The 18,437-nt window shown below is 41.2% G+C and overlaps 1 protein-coding gene across 1 annotated transcript; it reads right to left on the bottom strand.

The window, feature by feature from the left end:
• Positions 1–1,100: 1,100 nt before the first annotated feature.
• Positions 1,101–13,535, bottom strand: LOC311393228 (high-affinity choline transporter 1-like; the record flags this gene model as incomplete). Its single annotated transcript, XM_084488768.1, has 9 exons — positions 1,101–1,214; positions 1,446–1,652; positions 2,304–2,521; positions 2,943–3,096; positions 5,248–5,397; positions 8,467–8,615; positions 9,775–9,930; positions 10,590–10,706; positions 13,352–13,535. The coding sequence occupies 9 exons, from the start codon at positions 13,533–13,535 to the stop codon at positions 1,101–1,103; spliced, it is 1,449 nt and encodes a 482-aa protein (XP_084344894.1).
• Positions 13,536–18,437: the final 4,902 nt, after the last annotated feature.

Below are 18,437 nucleotides of genomic sequence, written 5' to 3'. Positions count from 1 at the left end.
GCATTTGAGCATTGAAAATATGAAATTAATGTATGTGGGTTCAATTAACATACATAGGCTATGAATCTGAATTATTTTTTTAGGTAATGGCCATCCCCAAAATGCACCAGAATACAGGAAAGAACAATTAAAAAATTTCTGGGGGAGGACCCCCAGACTCCCCGTCCATGACTACCCCACACCAACAACTTTCATCACCAGCCACCACTGATACAGACATATATCTAAAAAAGAATTAAAAGGAAAGAAGAATGGAAAAGATAAGAAAAAAAAAGAATAATAATAAAACAATTAATATTTCCTCCATTGATGGGGGTGGTGGTGGGTTGAAAAAAAAACAGCTGAGACTCGTAGCAGCAGATTCGAGCAGTTGTATCGATGGACTTGTGCTCGCTCATTAAAATGCTCAATGAACATAGCGATCTATATCATTTAATTTGTGAGGAAATTTTTCACAGATGTGCAACTTCGGAGGCATTACATTTGGTTTACATTTGGTTTTACGAATGCACACATTTTTTCAGAGTTCTCAGATTATGAAACACGGGTGTGAAAATGTGTTTTGCACCAACTGCACTGTAATGATTGTAGCAAAAGTGTGAAATGCACGACTCTTTGAAGTTGTGATGCACAGGATAGGATTTGTACACCTGTAACAAAGGACTTGTGAACTCAGTCCCTATTTTGTGTTAACAATATTTCCGACTTCCAATTTACTGTTACATATTTGTGACTTCAGTGTACTCATGCTAAAGACTTTTGCTACAATAATACCTTCATAGTAGTGAACTTGGTAACGTGAGCCAACGGAGCTCTATTGTGGGTTTATCACAAATAAACTGTATATGATAACTTTACTGCTTTAACAAACATGAAGTAGACTATATATAATACAGATTTAAAAGGTAAAATGTGTATGATAGTGTAGACTTTTGTTATATCTTTTATTTTCTTGTGTACTAAAAGTATCTCAAATGATTTCAACCATTGCTATTCTCAGGAAAATCTGTATTTTTAAAATGGAAATGTCTTGGGCAATTTTGATGCGTCAAACAAAGCCGCACAGAAACTGTAATTTAAACATGCAGACATGCTCCCTTTTAACATGTGGTGTTCATCATTGGCTCTGAGGGGTCTTGTTGAGGATCTTTCTCCTCGAACCTCCGCTTCTTGTCTTTGTTGGAAGCCCCCAAACTTGGTAGCTTTCTGGGCAACTTAAGGAAATTGAGCACATCCCATGCCTCAGGGATCATGCCTTTGTCCAAAAGTAGAGCAGTCAGGTAGGAGAAGATCGGGATGCAGGCCAAGGAGCATAGCATGCACAGAGTATTGACCGGGAAGCGCTGGACGTGAACCCCATCCTTGAAGGAGCCTCCTGGGAGGTAGAGAACCGCTGGGATCCCCAAGCTGGGCCATCCACACAACAATCTCAAGACCAAACTCACCACAAAGCTCATAAGAGACCCATAACCATTTGCCTTGTCCAAGAAAAGCACACAGATCAGTTGAGGGAACATGAAGACGTAGGCCACCGATGCTCCGATGTACCAGATCCCCAATGTCCCCTTTCCGGTGAAGGTGAGTGAAGTTCCTGTGATGCCTATAACTAGCACAACAGCCTGGATCACCCACTGCATCTCTCTCTGGGATGCCTAGAAGGAGAGGGGAACATTAGCCACCATTAATGTTTGTAATAACGCCGTTATTTTTTCAGTAACGGGTAATCTAACTAATTACTGTTTAATTACTGCGTTGTTACAACGCTGTTACCATTACTGACCGTTAAATGCGGTGCATTACTATGAATTTATTGAATAAACTGCGTAATCCGAATGCACCCCTGGCTCCACACACAAACTGCTAGTTAGGAGACCGGCTGGTTTAACAACGAGATAAGCAATTATGATTGGCTAAGGCAGAGTCATGTTTCATGGTAGCCAATCAGAGCCAGTGTTTTTACACACAAGCCAGGATACGCGTGCCACACACACACGCACACACAAACACCAAACAGATTCGATGAAGCAGTAGAAATGGCGAGTCCAGAGCAATCCAATGAAAAGTTGTCATTTTCAATTTATTGAGGTCAAAGGCAAGAACGTGCATGTAAAGGTGCAATAAATAACAACAACAACAAAAAAAAACATCAGTATCGGCATCGGCTATCAGCCAAATTGTTATTTTAAACATCGGTATCGGCCCAGAATCTCACAATCGGTGCATCCCTAAGAAAACCTCATAGAGTGAAAATGACATGCCATGGGACCTTTAACCTAAAAGTTCTACAAAGAAGTGGGCCTCACCTGGGGCCTCAGGATGTTCTTGTAGATGTTGGTAGAAAAGGTAGAGGCAGCAGAAAGCAAGGCTGAGTCAGTTGATGACATCACAGCGGCCGCCACTGCACTAATGCCGATGATGCCGATGTAGGGTGGCGTGAGGTAGTTCAGAGCGATGGGGAAGATCATTTGTCCATCACCACGCTCTAACGGAGAAGGAGACCCATAGGATGTCTTGTTCCAGTCTGAGGAACACATACAGGAAGTCAGCCCACAGTGCTCCCGATTGGAAGAGCATGGACCCTTCAAGAGTAATGGGTTTGATTCCCTCTGGAGCCAGTTTTTACAAAATTGTATTTATATCTACTTGATGCTTTTATCCAAAGTTGAGATACAAGTACAATACAGTCAATACAGTGCAATATAGTCATTCAGAAGCTTAGGCATTTTGCTCACGATGCCTACAGGAAGGCTACAGATATTAGGGATCAAACCCGGGACCTCTCAGCTGGGGGACTTACACCCTAGTAGCTGGTACACTATCCTTCCCTGTATATATTGATCCAGATGCATATTTACTTTTGTTAAAGAGGGTAAATGCACACAGAATTATAGTCTTATAGTCTACATGTGCATGCATGTTCCTACCATGTGTAAAATAGTTACCTGCATTGACAGCCACACCTCCAATTATAGCTGGAGGGATGGCAAAGATGATGAAACCTACGGCAGCAGCGATACAGCTGATTTTTGCTGTGTGGGAAGAACTGGCGGACAAGACCCTCTGATGAACTGGTTGATAGGCTATAGACCCCAAAGTCTGGAAGACAAAAAGCAATCTGTCTCAAGAAATGTAGGATATACGGATCAAACAATAAGGGTATCGTAGGGCTGTATGGTATGGACTAAAATGTATATCACGGTATGATTTGAGGCATAGACTGTATTTTAAGAACATTTATTGAGCAAAACTGCAATAGAAAAAAATGCTAAATATATATATATTTTTTAAGTTACTTCCAGTATGGAGAGTATGGATTTCTTTCTCCACTTGGTTGCGGACCTTGCCGTATAGTTTTGGTATCTCAATTTGGCTGAAGTGTGTGCGGGCAGGTAACGCGTACCTGGGATCGAGTGTTTTGATCATCTCTTTAAAGCCCTTTCTATCGACATTTTGAAAGGGAACCATGTCCTTACACAGGTAAACAGTGACAGCGTTTGTTATCTCGTTCCACCGCTGGCTTTTTTGTCGTAAGGACTGGCTTTGGAAAATGCCTGTGGAAGCGATGTCTGAGATGCAGAGACATCTTCACGCTACCAGCGTCTGTCTCATACGGTGAATGAGAGCTCGTGAAGGGACTATTGCGCAGGCTGCGTGCCTGCATGCTTGCGCAATAGCATAGTATCGCTGTCAAATCGGTCCCTGGGAAAAGTAATGTTGCTCCGAATTGAAAAAGGAACAACGTTTCGTTACCATATTTTCAGTAGTTTCGCGTAACTTTACTTTTCACATGAAAAATAAGTTACGTTACTGTATTTACGTTACTTACGGTCACACCGGTCTCACGGTATGGTCAAAATCCATACCGTAGCGCAAATTCACACCGGTGTACTTTCTATACCGTTTATACCGTACACCCCTAGGGTATCGTCATGATGGGATCCTGATGGGATACTGATATTTTCACCAAGACACCCAAAAGAGAAATTTGGTTTTGTGAAAGTATTTCAATTTATAAACTAATGATATAAAACAAAACAAATCTGGAACTGTCGAGACCTAACCGTTTATGTATCCTGGCGTTACGAATGATCAAATGTACATTGAACACCAAGCTCAGATGCACACAGCATCTAAGAGGAAAAGACCAGAGTAGCAAAAACATTCAGGCTCTTCTTTAAACCAAAATGTATTCACATACCATAGCAAACCACGCACTTTACTCTGCCGATAGGCGTCCCAGAGCTTCTCTCGATAAAGACGGGATGTATTGACACTAATGCTCGATCACACTGCTAGCCTTAATGCTTAATTCAAATTTATTGCTCGGATCCAATGTTTTTGTTTCCAAATAATTTGTGAAGAAATTTAAAACGTTTTTTTTTTTAATAACAAAATTATTTCTGTAAATTGTTTGTAGTGTAAACAACTGTAAACAAGGGGAACCGCAACCTTCTTTGAGGGTCCCTCAAACTGGGGTAATCTCAAGGGGGTGTGGGGATTGTATTGTCTTTAACTCTTTAACAAATTTGTGGGTCCTCAAACACCTCATCAAAGCCCATCAGGTCTTCCAGATAATCGGTCAAATATTCCTTGTACGTATGTTGAGTGTTCCTATAATTCTTTTTTATATTTTTTATTTTATTATGTTTAATGAAAATGCTTTACAAAGTAAAAGTGGGCATATTTGTATTGGCTTTGCGGTGCATTCAGCATTCTTGTACTTTGGAAAAACAACTTAGAAGACAGCTTGACCACACATATGCATGTAAACACATGACCAACACAATATCCTTGTATTACATACAGCCCCAGCTGTGGAACTGGGAACAACTACACTGTTGAGCATATAGGGATGGCCTCAACATAGGATCGCAGTTATGCATCATGTTTGTATTCACAGATTGGCTCTCGCCAGAGCAGAACTGTGACGAGTGTCGATCTAGGGGGACGTCCAAGTCGCATGAATTCCAATATGACTGTTCACACTCGGGTTACTTTGCAAAACATCTGATCTGTATCTGATTCAGGACCACGTATGAATGTGGCCCCAATCAGAATTTAAAGATCAGATTTCATGTGATTTGTGCTGTTATCAAAAAATTCTAATGTGAGTCACATATCTTTGTCACGTTTGGGCAAAAACGCCACTTTTGCTTCCAGAGTGACGGAGTCTAAGCTCACGTTACTTCGGTAGTACAACATTTATACTGATTCTTGTAGTGGAAGGATGTTGTTCCTGCAGCTTACCAAGAATAGAAAGGTGTCAACCTTCATCAGAAGGGAGTCTTCCTCCCAGGTCCCGAGCCACGGGGGGTAACCGGTGCTGTTGAGGTTGAGTGTTGTGTTGGAGACACCAGACGCTGCAGGGCTCATCAACACAAAGGGAACACACAGCCACTGTAGAAATACACAAAAAAACATACTATCACTGTAGACCCACACAATACAACATACAAACTAGGATTTTGGATTGTGGTCCCAATAATCAGATAATCAAACTTTGTTCATTCCCGAAATTCACCTCTGCAATGTAAAAATCATACTGGTCCCCGGGTTCATTCTAAAACAGTGAAAACATTTCACAGGGCACAAGTTAAGAGAGAGAAAGTAAAGAGAATCAATTTGATAGTTTTTTGTAATGAAACACAAATAAAGTATGGGCATAATGAGTTCTTCTTTACCTCTGAGGAATCTGGTGCCAACAGGATTTAAAGGTGCAAGTTTTTCCTTGCTTCAAGCTGCATTTCAGCATCTAGCCTAGCTTAGTCAGATTTGTTGGTGCAGCATTTCGATTATGACTTCCCTGAAAGAGCTTATGAAGAAAAGACAGATCCCAAGAAGACAAAAGATTCATGAGCACCATTGAAACAGCGACCTTCAAAGATGGACACTATCAACTTCCTATACTGTTCAAGAATGACAATGTCAGAATGCCTAACAATCGCCAAGTGGTCCAACGACGTGCATTAGGTTTGCAGAAGAAGTTCAAGAAAAACACAAAGCTGCATGCTAAGGCTGTGACAGAGTCTGAGCTTGATAGAGAAGACTTTTGTTGTACATACCATACATATATAGTGTGTATCATCCAAAGAAGGCCGCCTTCTGCGTTGTGTTTGACTGATCTACCTCTCACCATGGAGCATCACGGAACAGTGAATTTATCCAAGGTCCCAAGCTAGCCACCACACTCATTGGTGTCTTACTGCGCTTCAGGAAGAAAACATTTGCCTTAATAGCTGACATAGAAGGCATGTTCCATCAAGTCAGTCAGACTATCTGGCAAAGACTTTCTCCACTTCAATGGTGGCCAGGAGGTGATTTTAATCAGAGCCTTGCTGAGTATAGAATTACATCTATTTGGAGCTACATCTTCATCCAGTTTTGCCAGTCATGTACTCAAAGTAACTGCAGATGACAATAGAGCTCGTAAGTCATGCCCCTTCTGCTAGATCCCCATTGGACCTCTAGGCTAGGAAAATCTACGGAGCCATCCATAGGTATTATCAGATCAAGATGCCTGTGTGTTTTGTACCCGAATGTCACCCGAATGTGTTCCAAGCGGGATCTGTGTGCGAGTGGAGTTGTAGTCCATGAAGCACCATGACACAAAACCTAACCGTATCAAACTTCTACCCGCTAAATTGTTGCATTGTTTGCATGAAAAATGATATTAGAAATTCACAGACAATATATTCAACATATGTTGACATTCATGGCACAATTCAAACAGGACCAGAAAATCATTTTGATCTGGTCATCAAATGCATTATGAGAAATAAATCATAAAGATCCCATGTACCGGAAACAGAAGCATGCAACTTACAAGCTCTATAAGGATCACTTTTCTGCAGAGGCCATTCACATTGTCCAGACCAAAATCGTGGTGGTGGATTTCCTATCGAGCCTATACAGGCTGGATATGGTTGTGTCTCTGGAACAAGGTTCCAGAGATCTATATTCAACAATCGCAAAGATGGCTCTTTGATCTTCGGATAAGATTTCCGCATCAGCAGATGTTTCAAACCTGCAATCTTTGGCAAGATCAAATCTGCAAAGCCACACCTTTTCAGCAATGCAAGCAAGTCTGGTTATGGGACCGTCTTACAAGCAGAATTCCACATAGCATTTTTGATGGCAAAGCTAGAGTTGCACCTCAAAGAGATGACCATACAGAGGATGGAATTGAAGGAAGCTGTATAATCAGTTCGGATTAAACTGATGTTAGCCAAAGAACTACAGATTTAACTAGGCGGCAGTTCAGTATTCTGGACTGACAGTACTTCAGTCTTAAAGGTCATCTAGAATGAAACCAAACAATTCAGAGACATTCATTGTCAATCGAGTCATTGCCATCATGGAAGTATCAGATTTTAAGCAGTGGTGATACATCAACACCAAGGATTATCCAGTTTATTCGGCGTCCCATGGTCAAACTGCTGAAGCCCTCCTAGGATGTAATCTCTGGAGAAATGGACCGGTCTTTCAGCAATGAGCAGAACAGGAGTGGCCCAATTTACCTTTAATAGCAATCTAAATTATTATGGATGATCCCAAAATAAAACAGATAGATAAATGGATAGATTAACAGTCAATGCAATAGTGAAAGAACAGCAAGACAGCCCTAGCGTTCTGATCCACTACTACTCGTCTTGGAACAGCATTATCAGAGCTGTCGTCTGGTTTCTCAGAAGCAAGAAGCTGCTACTATGTCTGAAAAGAAAAAAAATAGTTGGAGCAGTCCAATCATAAGAACCAAATCAAAGCAAGCAGGATGGAATGCTTAAAGAAAAAACAATCAAGTTTAACATCACTCACAGCATCCAATATGTCAGTAGATGACAATAGAAAAGCTGAATTTGATATTGTGTGCTTCTGTCAGCAGCAAGGATTCAAGAAAGAAAGTGCACTACTAAAGTGAGAACTGACCGTCAAGAAAAAAAGTTAAACCTTAGGCCAGACGCAGGGTGGGCAGAAGGTTAAGCAGATTGTCAATGCCAGAGGAGACCAAGTATCCAGCAATCTTGCCGAAAGACCATCATGTTTCCAAGCTTTAACTCAAAAACAAGTAGGACACAGTGGAAAAAGGCCATGCTGTCTCAGCTTCAGCAAATATATTGGATCTCCTGTGCAAACTCCCTTGCAAAAAGATCATATCCTAATGTGTAACATGCAGACGTCTCCACTCTGCTATGGGTGATCAGAAAATGTCAGACTTGCTTAAAGAACGTATGTTGGTGTTGATTATTTCGGCCAATAGATGTAAAGAGGGGACGATAAGGCCAGATAAAGCGTTATGGAGTCATCTTCACCTGTCTGTCTAATAGGGCAGTCCATCTAGAAATTTCCTTGACGCAGACGCCTGCATATATGCATGGATAATGGCTCACAGTGTGAGGGTAAAGGGTGTATGGACATTAGTAGAGGTGGTGGGACATAAATTAAAGGGTGTTTCTCTTTTTGACCTACTGCACTGAGGAACATGAGGATGAGCTGAATGACATCTGTGTAGGCCACAGAGTAGAGACCCCCCAGAAGCGTGTAGCTGATGGCTACGGCAGCAGAGATCCAGATGCTCACTGTGTAGGATATATCCAGAATAACACTCATGACAGTACCTGGGAATGCACAAGAGAACACAAATAGGAAGCAGGTCAGGTGGAGGGAAATCATTCAATCGAAAATGTATCCTTGTAAGGTGCAACAAAGGAATTGCTAATATGTGCTCTCCAAAATAATGGCAAGGTCACAATAATAGGGGATCTATCACGCTAGGCTATTATCATTTGAGGGTACTCAGTTTCTGCAATACTCGCCAAATAGAAAGAACACGAGAGGAAAAGATTGAGGCACCAATAGATGATTTAATTCTGCCCATCGCCCAGGACATAGTTTCCCATGACCACTGTTCTGCTGTTCTGAGATATGTCACAGACACAGTTCATAAGGCACAGAGGTCCCTTTTGTCAAGTGTAGAGTATCAACGGGTCAGTATTCAGAGCAGCATCCTTGGCCCACCAGCCGCTGGTCCTGGCTTCCACTCTCCATCCATTAAATTGTGCAAATAGTGATTGTAGCGTGTTCAAGGAGTGGGCGGACACAGGCTTGGCGTTTTGAACAGGCGGTTCGCTTTATTGCTCAAAAAGCGAACAACAAGTAAATCATAGCACGCACGAAAAGTGCACAGTAGGGTCCACCAACACTGTGGCCAGGCTCTCTGCCCTTTTTCCCCTGTCGATCTGTCCACGTGAGCGTCTGCCGCTCTCTGTGTTCTTCTCTCCTACTGAAATGCAAAGCAGGCACATAAATACACACTTCCTGATTGGAATTGCAATCGCCCCAGCCGACCTGGTGCTCCATACTTACCCTACCGGCCAGACTCCGCCCCCCTCCACAGTGATCTACCAACTGATTGTTTTGCCAGGAAGGACAAGGTTAAGCACATGACCATAGAGCCAGACATGTACTTGATTTGGGGACTCTTGACATGAGAGGGGGAAAATATACCTTGTGCTTAGCCGTTTAAGCACAATAAAAATGTCAATACTCTCTTTGTGGTACAATTATTAAAATAAGTTGAGTCTCTGCAAGTTCAAATGTTGACACATTCGTTTTGTATCTGTTGCAACAATACGCATCTGAAAAAAAATCCCAATTACTTAAAAAAAAAACACCATTGATGAAAGAAATGTGTTTAAACTAGTTAGATCATTGGGTGTCATTGATGGTTAGAAAATACTACCCTGTTAATTTGAAAGTCTGGTTCATCCAACTTACCTAAGCTCACAAGTGTAGCTGGCACCCAGATGAGGTCAGCGATGAGGGACAATGTTGTGAAGAGGCATGCTACTCCCTTTCCATACTTAATGTGGAAGGGATCTAGCATGGTCACAAATCTCCTGTCCCTCATGGGCTTGGTGAACACAAAGCCACCTTTGGAGAAGACAAAGTCAAATATTCAAGGAGGCTAGTCATATATAAAGAGGAAACGTTTCACCTTTTTTGCGATTTAATGATCAGGCTAAACATTTGTATTGAGATTTTCATGTGAATGGAATGGAATGGTGTTCAATGTAAAAGGACCTTTGCAGATAATCGATAAATGCTCTTACAGATTATGAATTAAGGCTTATACAGAAAATAAATGAAGGCACATAATAAGTTAAGGCTCTTACAAGTTACGAATTAAGGCTAGCCTGGAAATCCAGACGCACATCTAGAAAGCTGTAGGGTCTGGTCTTGGATAACACTACGACCAATCAGAAGAATACAAGGGGTGACATATCAAGACCAGCAGAGCTAACCAATAGATAAGAGTCTTGCAGTATCCGACCGGTAAAACAGCAACGCTTTTGGCCCGCCTATATCAGATACACCGATGTGATTGGTTAATGTTCTGGGCCAGGGGAATCAGGGAGTGAGTATATTGCTCGTTCCCAAATCTAGTGTTCTGTGCTCTCGTGAGAACTCTAGATTTCCAGGGAAAATGAAGGCTCTAATGGATTATGAATCAAGGCTATTCCATATAGTGAACTATGGCTCCTATAGATAATTAATTGAGGCTCTTATAGATCATAAATTCAGTCTCTTACAGATAATGAAGGTAGTGCAATTGGCGGTGACGATCATGATAACCTCCTGGACCCCCAGTGAGGGGGTGTAGGCCGCCTCAGACAAACTGATGAAGAAGCCTCCGCCGACCCACGTAGCTACAGGATTATCACACAGACACACACAACATATTAACCACCTGTATAGATAAACACACACACAGAGGCACAATATACTACTAAATACTAAATATCACTTGATGTTGTCACTTGATGTTTATGTGACACATTTCAGCACATATAATAACAAAGCCGCAATATCCTCATGTAGCCACAGGGAGCAGACCGAGCACATATAAAAGCTAGGAAGTAATATCATCATATAGCCACACCACTAGATGCTACATTTTACCACACTATTTATGCGGTCTATTAAAGTCTGTGGTCGACTCTTACTCTTTTGAGAGCCATTTGTCAAATAATAAAAACCGCAAGATTATCTACTTTTAATGTTCATATGCTTGTAATATACACGTATAATTTGACTCCAATTACACATTATTTACAGCCTACAGCAGTGGTGGAAGTAAGTTTCGACGGGCCCCAGTGCACGCTATTATGATGGGAGGATATGCATGTGTGAACAAAGTTTCATGACTGTAGGTCAAAGCGGTTACGAGATATGCTTGTTCAAAGTTTGCATTTTTGGACAGTTGCTATAGCGCCACCTTTGGGCCAATCAGTGTAATATTTGCTGTCTGTTAATCTTGAGTCAGCCTCTACAGCTGTAGTAAGTTTCATAAAAAGCGTGCGAGCGGTTTAGGCTGTGTAAGTCAAATGTGGCGGAATAATAATAATAAAACTAACAATTACTATAATAATAGGTTGCCTCGCACTTTGTGCTTGGCACCTAATTAAAGCTGCAAGCAGCATTTTACGGGTGCCAAGCCTAAATCCAACCAATAAGACCCTGTTAGACCATTAAGACCCTGACAGGCCATTAAAACCCTGACGCAGACCATAAGACCCTGACAAATAAGTACACAAGTTTGGTGATGATTGACCGCACAGACTTTACATGGAACCGTCGCAACGCAGTCGCTGGTATGTTAAGCCCGAGTTGCTAGACGACCCTGGCAGAATGGTTCTCTGCTTACTAAGAGCAACCAACCTGTCCATTAGGAATCCTGAAGTTCTAAACCACGTAACAAAAGCAATCATAGGTGGAATGTACAGGTATATTCCTCGCCACACCTTACAAAGAACATAACTGACAGTCACAGCCAAGCAATAACAATTTCTTGGCTGTGAAATTTATGACTTAAAACCATGCATACACACATTCAAACTGTCAGACATTCCGATTATGATAGGTTGCCACGCACTTTGTGCTTGGCACACACTTTGTGCTTGGCACATTACTTTTTTTGAGTAACTATCCCAACACTGCTAACGTTAGCTACTACGTTAGCTACTAGTTATGAAGTGCGTGCACACACACAACTTGTTAGCTACTAGTTATGAAGTGCGTGCACACACACAACTTGTTAACAGCATATTAAGTCGCCAAATAACTCCCAGGCCTATTTCGTTAAGTCATAGGCCAACTAAGAACAACTAATTATTGGAATAGTTTTGGGTAAAACCATATGAAGTTGTTTGGATTGTCCGGTTTAACTGGAAAATACGAGAAGGTATTTTGCGACGTACATTTTGCGTCTGAATGCAACCATGTTTTTTTACAGCCACCACGACAAACAATATGCAACAGAAACACAAACTTTGAATGTCATCAATGTACTGTTTGGCAAAGGGTTTTTCAATAGGTTGCCCCTGGGTTTCTGTGAATTAAATTCTTCCCATTTTATCTATGTTTGGGTCGTAAACAATGTGTAGACAGATATTGTATTGGCCCTTTAGGGCCAATATATGAGGATATTGACAATCTGAAGTTTTTTGGTGAGGACGTGTTGTTAGTGTTGAGTCTCAAGGTGGCAGTGAAATGACCAAGTATCTTGTATTTTGGTTCTGACGTTGTCTATCAGGTAAGTCTAGTTCAGGGGCCTGTAAAAATAACTCACTCACTACATAACTTGCATGCACAACATTTTCTCTCTCTAAATTTGGTATGGTGAAAGCTGCTTGTTGGGCACCCAAACTTTGCTTAAGTGTGTTTATTTTGTCCTTGCGTAACTGCCCCTGCAATTCACGTAGCCTAGCATGTTTAGTACTGTTCCAGGTTGGGCTTTTTCATTACAGCGAGCAATTCTCCACACACAAGGCAAACTGGCCTGCCCTTTACTTCAACAAAGAAGTAATCATCAGTCCATTTTTCTTGGTTAGATTTAGAAATTACACTGCAACTTGTTTAGGCTACCCCCAATGTGACCCTCAACATTGCAAAGTAAACAAAAAGAAAATTAAACTTTTTCATAAAGCATACATTTCTACATTATTAAATAGAGTTAGGGTTGGGATTACCCTAACCGATTACCCCTAATCCCTATGCTAATGATAGATAATAATGCTTATTACTGCATTAACTAACGTTGATTCCTACCCTTATCCAAACACAAATATACGGTCAAACGTTTATATTCTTTTATACATTTATATATGTTTTTGTATTGTTCTGCAGCTGTCATGACCCTGTCTATAATGTCTGTAATTAGTTTTAAAAAACATACTCACATCTAGGGCTTTTCTGACTGACCAGCTGTTCTTAAAGCTGTTCTGCTCTGAAAGCATCTCCAAATAAAACGTATTCCCAGGACGGAGAAGTGAGGAGAGGAGTGTGGACCCACCTGTCATGGTGAACATACCCACCACCAGGTTGATCCCTCGGTTGCCCAGCAAGGTCATCTCCATCTGGTCCGCTGAACTCTTCTTGCTCTCCCTCTTGGATTTGAAAGAGGCCCAGATACCGGTTCCAAGGACCATCAGGTAGAAGAAGACCATCACCACCACTCCTGGAACGTTGAGAGCCATGGTTCATCTGCTGCTGTGGGACTCTCCTCCCGATCCTATCTGAACCTTCTTCAGACTGTTAAACTATCTGTGCTGTGAAGGTGGGGCTTAAGCCAGCATAGAGCCACCCAGAAATAAGGATGCCTCATTGTCCCAAAGCAATTCTGAAGAAACAAATAGAGAAAGACTAGAGCCGTTCGAATGAATAAACAAAAAAAGACAAATTGAGGGAATGCAGAAATGTCCACCAGTTGTCTTTAGATCTTCAACACAAACTGTTCTAATATTAAAATATAACTTTTTTTACTGGAGAGGAAGGACTAGAGCCGTGGGGTTGTTATTTCACCCTCATAAGAGAGTTACCAGTTGCATTTTACCAAGAGCAGAGAAAGTGCCTGTATCCTCCCGTGAACTGTACCAAGATATCAGAAAAACATTTTTGAACAGACCACACCTACATATTGAACCCAACACTGTAGTCGGGAGAAATATTTCAGCTGGAGGGTAAATTACATAATCTAAACAAGGCCATGTTCTTCAAGTTGGTGTAATGGGTTAGAAAAGTAGTTCCTTATTGTGTGTAAAGGGTTAAAGATATAGGGCATTAGTAAAAATATAAATGTAGACACCCCTTTATTTTTTTGTTTTTGACTATAATAATCTAGTAATGTAATTGTATAATGTCGGCGTTCGCTAGAATCACTCACCAAGCCACTAGATGGCACATGGCGCCCAGGGGATCATTAACCCCACAGCAGTGGCGGTTTTAGGTACGGGCGAAGCGGGCAGGGGGGGCGGCAGATCCGCACGTTTTCTATTATCGATCATAGGGGGGAGAGACTAATCTGCGAGCAAGACTAATCTAAAGCTTTGTTTCGTGTAGTGGTGGATTTCATGATTCGTTTGAATGAATCAGTTTGTGTCGGTCAGTTCGCCAAGAAGAGTCGTTTGTTCGTTCGTTCGTTCGTTCGCATTTCCGGTAGCGGTGAATCATGATTCTCAGTTACTGAGTCGGTCAGACTCGGCTCCTCCCTCGTTCTCGTTCAAACGAATCGCGAATGCACAGTTCTCAGCCGATTCGGTCAGACTCAGCTCCTCCCTCGTTCTCATTCTCAAACAAATCACGATTGTAAAGTGGTGCAAACGGTCATTAATCAACACAACATTAACTAAGTTCCTTTTAGCTGAGGAGTGCTTCATGGTTGGAATCGGGATGTTGTTGCCCGGCTGGCTCTCGTGACTTCTCAGTCCTCGAGTCTTCACCGCTAAACACAGTCAGTGAACGAACGGTGACTTGCAAGTCAGTGCGACTCAGCGACTAGTGGGTGGAGCTGGGAGTCGAGTCTCGGAGAACGAACAATACGAACGAGACGAACTGAAATGGGGAATCAGCTCGGTTCGTTCATGTTAAAGAGTCGTTCGTTCGAACTGATTCATTTGTTCGAACTGATTCATTTGCGAACGAGCCATCACTAGTTTCGTGTCTCTGTTTGTCAAACAATAGGTGGGTTTAAAACTCCTCAAATGCAACACATTATACTTTGTAAAGTAAAAAATTTTGAATTTTGAAGGACAACTTAGAATAGAATAATAAAACTAATAATTACTATAATAATAGGTTGCCTCGCACTTTGTGCTTGGCACCTAATTAAAGCTGCAAGCAGCATTTTACGGGTGCCAAGCCTAAATCCAACCAATAAGACCCTGTTAGACCATTAAGACCCTGACAGGCCATTAAAACCCTGACGCAGACCATAAGACCTTGACAAATAAGTACACAAGTTTGGTGATGATTGACCGCACAGACTTTACATGGAACCGGCGCAACGCAGTCGCTGTTATGTTAAGCCCGAGTTGCTAGATGACCCTGGCAGAATGGTTCTCTGCTTACTAAAAGCAACCAACCTGTCCATTAGGAATCCTGAAGTTCTAAACCACATAAAAGCAATCATAGGTGGAATGTACAGGTATATTCCTCGCCACACCTTACAAAGAACATAACTGACAGTCACAGCCAAGCAATAAAAATTTCTTGGCTGTGAAATTTATGACTTAAAACCATGCATACACACATTCAAACTGTCAGACATTCCGATTATGATAGGTTGCCACGCACTTTGTGCTTGGCACACACTTTGTGCTTGGCACATTACTTTTTTTGAGTAACTATCCCAACACTGCTAATGTTAGCTACTACGTTAGCTACTAGTTATGAAGTGCGTGCACACACACAACTTGTTAGCTACTAGTTATGAAGTGCGTGCACACACACAACTTGTTAACAGCATATTAAGTCGCCAAATAACTTTTACATTTTTAAATTTTTAAAAATAAATTTTTCCGATATTATTTCAGAAATTTAAGAACTCCCAGGCCTATTTCGTTAAGTCATAGGCCAACTAAGAACGACTAATTATTGGAATAGTTTTGGGTAAAACCATATGAAGTTGTTTAGATTGTCCAGTTTAACTGGAAAATACGAGAAGGTATTTTGCGACGTACATTTTGCGTCTGAATGCAACCATGTTTTTTTACAGCCACCACGACAAACAATATGCAACAGAAACATAAACTTTGAATGTCATCAATGTACTGAATGTACTGTCATTAATCAACACAACATTAACTAAGTTCCTTTTAGCTGAGGAGTGCTTCATGGTTGGAATCGGGATGTTGTTGCCCGGCTGGCTCTTGTGACTTCTCAGTCCTCGAGTCTTCACCGCTAAACACAGTCAGTGAACGAACAGTGACTCGCAAGTCAGTGCGACTCAGCGACTAGTGGGTGGAGCTGGGAGTCGAGTCTCGGAAAACGAACGATACGAATGAGACAAACTGAAATGGGGAATCAGGTTGGTTCGTTCATGTTAAAGAGTCGTTTGTTCGAACTGATTCGTTTGTTCGAACTGATTCATTTGCGAACGAGCCATCACTAGTTTCGTGTCTCTGTTTGTCAAACAATAGGTGGGTTTAAAACTCCTCAAATGCAACACATTATACTTTGTAAAGTAAAAAATTTTGAATTTTGAAGGACAACTTAGAATAGCTGTTGTCTATTTCCTAGCCAGCGGACCCTAGTTTACGACAAAAACAACACAATTGATGCCAGCTCAGTTGCTGCACTTAACGTTGTTAACTAATTAACTAATTAATTTGCGTTCTTGTGTGTACTTGTGTACTTGCGTTCTCACACACACTGGGAAGAACACACACTGACACACAGCGCAACCAACACACATGCATGACACTCTTGGTAATGGTGCGACACACAGAACACAACAGGATAACCGCACAACACTAACACACACACCCAAACCCCACACAACACACACACTCTCTCTGACACACACACACACACTCTCTGATGCAAATGAAGTCCATGAGGGCGCCAGAGGTCCAACTTGGGATTGTCCTAAATCCCTGTCCCAGGATCCCTTGCGGCACCTGGAACACTGCGACAACGCCCACGGTCGCCACAATATATAACAAAAATGTAGGCCTATTCATTCAAAATATTGACATACTATTTTAAAATTAAAGAGGCTGGGGTTTTGTTTTATATAATTTGTTTATATTGTATACGTCGCTGATAGAGGAAACCCATCGCAACGGCAATAAAAATCCCGGTCGGATCCATCCGATCATGTGTGTGTTTCTATTATAATCGGTGTAATTTCTCGCTCATTGGTAATTATTATATCAATAGTCTACTCTCCAACTACATAGGCAGTTAGGCATGCGCATCTGTACCCTACATATAAAAAGTTGTGTGTATAGCTTATACACACGACAAGCATCTTTTCATTTATATTCATTCAAAATATTAACATACTATTTTAAAATGAAAGATGCTGGGGCTTAGTTTTATATAATTTGTTTATATTGTTCAGTAGTATATGCCTACATGGAGTTTTGGGGGATTGTTGGGTGGGGGGGGTTGGATCGCGGACGAGCGGCAAGGGCTCTCAGACCAGGTCGCAGGGGCCCCCTAGCAGCTCGGAGCTCCAAGCATTTGCCTGCCTTGCCTTTTGGCAAACTGCGCCTCTGGGTATTGAGAAACGGCCGTGGTTTGGAGCAAGCTATGAATGAATGTTAGGCCTATGCTACAATGAATGTTTATGTTTGAACTCATGAAGTCCTTTGCAACGTGAACGGTGCATACATTGTGTACATTAATGTTCCTCATCACAGTGTCCCGCTCCTATCACAGGAACCTAGAATCAATATGTTCGGGGGTTTGTTCAGAATATTGTGCATATAACGTATACATGTGTACATGTATTAAATGCAGGATATATGCGTGGATGTTACAGAAAATGAAATAATGGCCAGGTTGTGTAGTCGATGGCAACCACCATAGAGCCATAAAATCCTGCGCAGCCTGCCCCATATTCTGTCGAAAATAATCTCCCGATTGAAATGCATTGGTTTAATATTGAATTAATTAAATATAAAAATATTATATTATATATATATATATATATATATATAAATATACAATTATTTAGTCATAATATTATAAGTAGACCATGTATGTAGTTTATCCTTATAACAAGATCTGTATCTGACCATTGATATACATATTATTTAGATATGTATTTATTTATTATATACAGAGACCACCAGACCCCCTCGAAGCAACAAAAATGGTTTATTAAGACGCTCTATTAAATCCCAAGAAAGAAGACGCCATAGCTGCTCAAAAAATGTATCAACGTTTTTTTTGAAGTTGTTAAATAAGAGAACATCATTAGGCCTACACGGTTACATAAAATAACATAACAAGCAAAGACAATGGTTTTATAGCCATGATTTAAACGGCATGCAAGATTCATTTTATTCATTTATTTATTATTATGAGCACAATACATAACTACGGGTGCATAATTGCACTGTCTGCTGCAAAAATCAGAGTATCTATAATAT

The sequence above is a fragment of the Micromesistius poutassou genome (assembly GCF_964030765.1).
Source record: "Micromesistius poutassou genome assembly, chromosome: 1".
Taxonomy (NCBI): Eukaryota; Metazoa; Chordata; class Actinopteri; order Gadiformes; family Gadidae; genus Micromesistius; species Micromesistius poutassou.
This window is presented reverse-complemented; position numbering and strand designations above follow the sequence as displayed.